General features: G+C 52.6%; 1 protein-coding gene across 1 annotated transcript; it reads right to left on the reverse strand.

Annotated features, from left to right (window-relative positions):
• Positions 1-3,613: 3,613 nt before the first annotated feature.
• On the reverse strand, positions 3,614-7,165 carry SPT7 (Transcriptional activator spt7; the record flags this gene model as incomplete). Its single annotated transcript, XM_053196958.2, has 3 exons — positions 3,614-4,807; positions 4,862-6,015; positions 6,079-7,165. 3 exons carry the CDS (start codon positions 7,163-7,165, stop codon positions 3,614-3,616), a joined length of 3,435 nt encoding a protein of 1,144 aa, XP_053045646.2.
• Positions 7,166-7,899: the final 734 nt, after the last annotated feature.

Below are 7,899 nucleotides of genomic sequence, written 5' to 3' on the forward strand. Positions count from 1 at the left end.
GCTCGAACAGGCATGCTCGCCAGAATGCTGGCGAGCGCAATGTGCGTTCAAAGATTCGATGATTCACTGAATTCTGCAATTCACATTACTTATCGCATTTCGCTGCGTTCTTCATCGATGCCAGAACCAAGAGATCCGTTGTTAAAAGTTTTAATTATTTGCTTGTGCCACTCAGAAGAGACGTCGTGTAAATAGAGTTTAGTTTCCTCCGGCGGGCGCCCCGTCCCCGTGGTGGGGGCCGGCGCCGGGAGGGGAGGCCCGCGAGAGGCTTCCCCTGCCCGCCGAAGCAACGGTTAGGTACGTTCACAAAGGGTTATAGAGCGGTAACTCAGTAATGATCCCTCCGCTGGTTCACCAACGGAGACCTTGTTACGACTTTTACTTCCTCTAAATGACCGAGTTTGGATAACTTTCCGGCCCTGAGTGGTAGTTGCCCACCTCTCTGGGCCAGTCCGACAGCCTCACTGAGCCATTCAATCGGTAGTAGCGACGGGCGGTGTGTACAAAGGGCAGGGACGTAATCAACGCAAGCTGATGACTTGCGCTTACTAGGGATTCCTCGTTGAAGAGCAATAATTGCAATGCTCTATCCCCAGCACGACGGAGTTTAACAAGATTACCCGGGCCTTCCGGCCAAGGGAGAACTCGCTGGCTCCGTCAGTGTAACGCGCGTGCGGCCCAGAACATCTAAGGGCATCACAGACCTGTTATTGCCTCAAACTTCCATCGGCTTGAGCCGATAGTCCCTCTAAGAAGCCGGCGTACTGCCAAAGCAATACGGGCTATTTAGCAGGTTAAGGTCTCGTTCGTTATCGCAATTAAGCAGACAAATCACTCCACCAACTAAGAACGGCCATGCACCACCACCCACAAAATCAAGAAAGAGCTCTCAATCTGTCAATCCTCATTGTGTCTGGACCTGGTGAGTTTCCCCGTGTTGAGTCAAATTAAGCCGCAGGCTCCACCCCTGGTGGTGCCCTTCCGTCAATTTCTTTAAGTTTCAGCTATCGTGCAGATCGCTGGTTCCAAGACAGCATGAGTGTCCCCGTCGACCTTGGGCCCCGCTTGATTCGTCTAGACAACTGTGCGCAGACTTGATGTGTCAAGTGACACGCCATGCCGTGGTTCTTGCGAGGAATTCAAGCGAGGACTGGTTCTTTTCAGTCACAAGATGCCAGGGGCAGTCGCTTGACATGTCCCTCTCGTTGATTCGATAGATTGATGTGGCAAATATGCGTCGACATGAACTCGTGCCGTGGTCCTGTGTATTTGCCATTCCCCGGAGCTCGGTCGAGCACTGTAGGGACCAGGGCTTTGATTGTAATGGCCAGTATACTCTTTGGCAGGGTCACTGCTGGTCCCATCTCCGAGACAGACGCTATCATTCTCGGTCTTAAGTATGGCTTCCCAGTAGTCAACACTCTTGCCATTCGCTCCGAACGCGCTAATTCAGTGCCTACACTCGGTGAACACATCTTTCTGAGAGTCGGACGAGCCCTTGATTTGACAGACTACACCAGGGCTGTTCTGCGTGGGAGGAAAGCCAAGCCTGTGCCTGCCCCATTCGATATCTCTCCGGCCCTTCACTTCATTGCAGCGTCTGTAGTAGGTAAACTATGGTAGATGTAGTCGATAATAAAGTTCGACGAAAACCGACTTAGCATCCGGACCCTCGCTGTCGGCAATTTCGTACATTGACACCTTCCTTGAGCCTTTCTATGACCAGACAGCTAGGCAGTCCCGGTATCATACCATCTTACCCCCTGATACCAACCGGATGTCAACCCATCTGTACCTACAATCTACTCCGCGAGCAAAGAAGGACAGGAAACTAGTGCCGGGCATCATCGGGCTATTAACAATGCCCAGAGATACCAAAGAGGAAAACAACATTGACATCAAGTTTGCCCAGCCGAGCCACACGAATCACAGAGAGAGAGTCATATAGCTTCATCCAAATATATTTCACCTTCAATGGCAGGCTCTTCGCGGTTAGAACCATATTGCCACGCCTACGAAGCCGAAAGAGAGTCTAAGGATACTTTTTCTCATGATCGTGGTGATTCTTGACCCCTTTTGGGGTTGCGTAGAACAGTTGGTGATGATGAAGCTGGAGGGATTCGTCTGTATAGTATGAGAAACGATACCGTGATGGCTATACTGAACACGCGTAATCGCCTTATCACAATCATCTGTTTACCCCTCCTATTTCATACTTGTCATGCTTCCTCATCCGTTTCTTAGTGCTTCCAGCTTCCTTACGACGCGGACTGCCCCCAGGCTTTCTAGCATAGACCTCCAAGCAGGTAGGAGAACTTAGTTCAGCACACGCCAAAACCCCAAAGCGCCAATACCCGGCTACGCTCCCAACAGCAACAGCCTAAACCTCGGACACCACAAGCACAACCTGCATCTCTCTCTCCAACCAACACATCCCGTAAGAAGAAACATCAAACTCATTGATCATATTTTCATTTCGGTCTGATCTCGGCCCAACAGCAGCGGCCCTACTACAAGAGAAAAAAAACTAAAAAAAGACTACTACTACGACTGGTGAACAAAAACACGCCATCTATCAACTCCCAAGCGAGCATCGCATCGCAATTGTATCAACAAACTCAAAGAGAGAGTAAAAGAAGAAGTAAACCCTAGGCAGCAGCATGCATCCACCCCCTCAACCCCGCGTTCCCGTTTAACAATCTTACAAAGAACAATTTCCATACTTTACGCATGTCATCGAAACTCCACGCGACACAAAGACGAGGAATAATCAAGATCAACCAAAATGCTGTCATGACGAAAGACGTGCGGATAGCCATGTCTCATCCGGTCATCTGTCCAAGTTCCCAGAGTCTTACTTGGTTCCCTCACGTATATCACCCTCGTCTCGAAACCACAAGAAAGCAAATGAGACAACCTCCTGAACTCTCTTCCGGCTTTCCATCATAAAAGGTGGCGGTCCTATCCTCTGCACTATACGAGATGAACAAAAAACACCAAAAAGTCGTTGACCAAGTAGAAGCCACCCTGCCCTTCTCTAGTCCGAGGGCGGAATATCTCCCGCGCTGCAGTACCGCCAACGGACAAGAAAGAATTGGAATCCACCCTTCCACTGTTGAAAATGACAAGAAACCAAACCGTACATTTTCGGCCTCCTCTCTGATAACGATCCCCTCCATGAACGACCGCCAATTTGCTGGCTTTTTGGGTATCCCACTCGTCTTAGTAATAGCCGCGCCGAGCTATGTAATTCGGGGGTTTTCTTTGTGCAGCATTATATCTTCCCTTCCCGAACGATGAAACGACGATCCAACCTCAACGCCGAGGGATGTTTGGTGAAATGAAAAAAAGGGAGTGTGGATCAAAAACGTATATTGAATAGGTGTACGATGCCAAGCAATGTCTGAGGATTGTGAAGGTTGCAAGGAGACTGCTTCTGATGAATGCAAAGCCTTTTTGGTTGCTTCCGCGACATGCTTCTGAAAAGGTGGTAATGGAAACCCGGTTCCACTGCGGACTCAGTGGCAGGATCGCCATAAGTTGCCATGTTCGTATATGGAAAACGGGTATATATATATGGGAGAAATCGCAAGTCTCATGACGTCCTTGTGTCTCATCTCTCAATACTCTCGGGACTCATCATGCCCATAGGCTCGTCCTTGTCGGTCTGACTGGCGTTGCCCTGGCTTTGCATGCTCTCGTTCCGCTCCAGGCTTGAAGGCAGCGCGATCGCCGCTGGATTGGGCCCGGTGCCATTGATGTTGGCGTGCTTGACCTTCTTTGCCGGTGTAGTCTCGCCCTTCTTCTCTGGAGAAGCATTGGCATCCTTGTTGGCTTGCGCCGCCAATTCCATTTTCTTCTTCTTCTTGGCGAGGGCAATTTGCTCCTTGGGCGGCCTCTTCTGCGGTGAGACAATCTTTCCAGATGCGCCAAGACGGGGTCTGGGCCGCCTCTGCTTAACAGGAAGCTCCTCGTCCTCGACCAAGGGCGTATCGCCGTTAGCGTGTAGCTTGGCCAGGAAGAAGTTCTTGACGAGACCAATCTGGCCGTGGATGTTCTCCGTCGTAATGGGCTCAACAGGCGGCAAGGATTCGAAGAGGTCGGTGACCTCCGCGCCAACCGTCTGTGTCTGCATCTGGAATTGGTTGCGAACACGGGACTGGAGCAAGTGAAGAGGAACCGAGAGCATATCAAGACCCATCTCCTTGTCCAGACCCAGGGCCTTGAAACCAAAGAAGTCTTCGCCGAGATCCTCAGCAAAGTCACCACTAACGAACTGCTCGCTGCCGTCTTTGAAGGCACCGACACCATCTTGTCCGGCTTCCTGGGTAAGGGCAGGCCGCAAAAGCTCGGTCAAATGGAACTTCATACGCTCGTGTATGCCGCCGAGCTTCGAGCTGAGCCGGTCGACTTCGTCCTTGGCGTAAGATTCCAGACTGAGCAGGTCGCATCCGTTTTCGTCGAGCGTGTGCAAGATAACTTCCTCGGGAGTAAAACGTGACTGGAATCGAGAGCCTCCTTCGACACGCGTTGCTGGTGCTTCGATCTTCTCCGCCTCACGATACACGTTGAAGGTCTTGATGATCTTCTCGAAGTAGTCGGATGCTAAGCTCGTCATGGTGTCAATAGCAGAGGGCTGAAGCTCTTCGAAACCGGTGTGGTAGAGAATCTTTGCCACAGAGCGCTGCAAGGCACTACGGCAAGTCTCTGGTGCAATGACCGGGCCATCATCTGCGATGAAGGATGGCTCCGCATCCTGCTCCACAAAAGATTCGTAGTTGGACTTGGGAAACTGGTTGTTGTAAACCTAGAACACACGAGTTAGAAGACTAATACACCCGCCGGCGACACCTGTATATACCTGAGTCTGGATCTGCATCTGCTTAATCACGCCGATCTTGCTCGAAAGTTTCCTCGTCTCCTGGATCTGATGGATGTTGCTGTCGATCTTGCTGGCAAACTTGCTCTTTGGCGCCTTGAAGTGACCTTCGGGGATCATGCGAAGATATTCCTCATGCTGGTTGATGACGTGACCCTCGCCGTCCTCAATCCACTGCAGCTTGGGTTGGATGTCCGGTAGAACTGTCAGAGGTTCATAATACGCTGGTACGATCTTTTCTTCTTCTCCTTCCATACCCTCGGCCAGAGTTTCGGCAGGCTTCGCGGCCTCTTTAGCAGCAATAGCAGACGAGTCCGCCTGGGCTTGGCCAATGACACCCAGGGCCTCGGCTTCCTTTTGCCCTCTCAGATACCATCGAATGCCGGCTTTATTTCGGAGTAGAGCAGGAGCGTCAGTGTTCAGCTTGTTGTCCTTGAAAAGCTGATAACGTTCCTTGGCGATGAGTGCGCGGTCCTTCTTCGTCACTTGCTTCCAGATCTTGTACTCTTCGTCCTCATAGGCCTGTTCTGCAGCCTCATTGAGAGCTTGTCCCAAGGCCATGCCGTTCAACGTGGGTCCATCGATATCCATAGCATCAGCGTTGCTTCCGATGCCTGAGTGTCCGTTGACGCCGCCAGGTGTTGCCGAGCCAGCGATGGGCGTACCGAATCCGCTGCCGTCAACTGCTTCAGAGCCTTCTCGGCCCTTAGCCAGCAGGCCGTTCAGCTGCAGCACCGGCTTCTGGTCAACGCTGGGGGTGCCCTCCTTCTGATCGGTGGGTTGTTTCCGGGACTTGGCGCCCTTAGTTCCGGCAGTACGACCGCGAGATGACATGATCGGTTCATCGTCCGAGTCGTCACCACCGTCTTCCTCACCACCGTTCTGTTTACGGCGCTCTTCTGCCTCGACCTCAGCTCGCGGCCTGATGACGAGGTCCGGGATGAGAGGAATAAGCTTCTCGGCCTCTTTCCTCATGCCATTGGCCATCCGCCTCAGAGGGTGTCCCATATCTTGGTTGTAGCGCAGACAGTTGTCCCATATCAGGTTTAGGTCGGTGACGAATTCCGCCTTCGATTTATACGTGAGGGACTTTATTTTCTTCGTCATAGATCCCATGTCCATTGGCTGCTTGATGACTGAGTTGTGCCAAGGGTGGTTAGCCAATCCGAGTCAAACTTGTCTGCCTGGAGGCAACTTACGGTTATAGTAATCCGGCGCATCCCTCTTGTTCACCCTCTGCAGAAAGGGCGTTGAGTACTCCGTGTGTGCCTTCAATTCAGTCAAAACTTTCTCGAGGGCCTCGTACAACTCTTCTTGGTTGACATTCTCCTCGCTGGCCCATTTACTTCGGTTCTTTCGCACTTCGTTCATAAGCGATCGCAATTCTGCGTCAGAGGCGCGAACCTGGTCGCGTTTCATGTCTATCCTCGCAATCAAGTGCTTGAGGGTTAAACTTGACGCGCCCAAGTTGGCGCTGCTGAGCGAACCGTGGTTCTCGGCCTGGGCGCCATTTGTCTGACTGTGATTATTGTTGTTTTCCATCTCGGCCTGCAATTGTTTTTCGGACTCCTCCAGCTGCTGCTGTTCCAGCATAGCAGTCCGGTCGTTTTCCAGAGTATAGAATATGGTATGGAAGCTCCGTCTCGCCGCTTCTTCGGTCGCGTTACGCGCCTCTTCCAGCTGTTTTCGCGCATCTTCGCTCGTTTTGGTGCTGTCTCCAGATCCATCGGCCTGTTTGAGTTTCTCGAGCTGTTTGCCGGGGGAGCTGACGGAGTGCACGGGCGAACTACCGGACTTTGAGGGGGAGAGTAGCGAGCCGGCGCCGGCGGCCGCAATGCCGTTCACGGGTTTACTCGAATCGGCTGCGGCCGCGTCTTCTTCTTCATCTTCGTCATCGTCATCGCCGTAATCGTCTTCGTCGATGACCCGCTTGGCCTTCTTTAATGGAGGCTCTTGGATCGGCGCATGGTCGGTGGTAGGGGAGTAATATGGAGGGGGAGGGGCCGAGGGGCGGCGCAACGCATCGATGGCGGAATAGTTGTATGATCCATCGTCGGCGAACAGCAGCGAGATCTTTGCCTCGCTTTTATGATAGAGATCTTTGAACAAGGCGCGTCGTCGTTCCTCTTCAATATCAGGTTGTGCCTCAGGCATCAAGGACATTGAATGGTCGACGGGGGTTCCGTTTCGCGCAGGGCCATCATCAAGTTGATGGAACAGGCGACTAGAGGGTTGGTGATGAAGGGACGGCGGCTGCCATGCGTGGTGGCCATTGGGGAGGGACATTTTGGGCCCGGATTGATGATAGCGACAGGTGGGCGGCGTGTCGCCATGCGCAAGGAAATGCGCTCGTCAGGGACCGAGTCCGGGCGGCAAAGGGTCGTTATGAGCGCATCAGTAGAAAGAGCGACATCGATAGAGATGAGTTTCGCGATTCGGAGACGTGACGGGTTGTGGTTGTTGTGTATTGATGGATTGGAATAAGGGGTCTTTTGGGTGGTTCCGAGAGGTGAGGTTGAGGATTTGGAGAGGCTCGTACGCAAGTACGCGATGGAACTTTTCCCTTGCCTGAAGACGGCGAGTTGGCCGCTGCTAGCGGTACACGGAACCTTGGTTGACCACGAGTTACGCAGCACAGACCACCACGAAGGCTGTCGCATGTACTTAAAAATGATTCTCCAAGGTCTCAGTATGCTCGTCAATTCATCTACCTTTTTTTCGGACCCAGAAATGAGGTGCACTGGGGTGATGATGGGTGCCGCGATTGCGGGATGCAGGTACATGAACTTCCAATGCCGACGACGGCGCGAGCGGAGGCCACCGTAATTCCCCCCTTGGCCCAGCGCTGAGCGATCGGATCGCGTACGTTTTTGTCACGTGATGGCACCAGCCAACCAGTCGCAGTCAGCAACGAGCCACGAAGCGCACCCCAGGCACCAAAGCACAGCAGGACGGACCAGCAACACAACACAGAGAGTTTGCTTTGGGGGGAGGAGGAACTTGGAGGTACTTTATTGCCG

The sequence above is a fragment of the Colletotrichum fioriniae genome (assembly GCF_027942845.1).
Source record: "Colletotrichum fioriniae strain IMI 355084 chromosome Unknown scaffold_15, whole genome shotgun sequence".
NCBI classification, from domain to species: Eukaryota; Fungi; Ascomycota; class Sordariomycetes; order Glomerellales; family Glomerellaceae; genus Colletotrichum; species Colletotrichum fioriniae.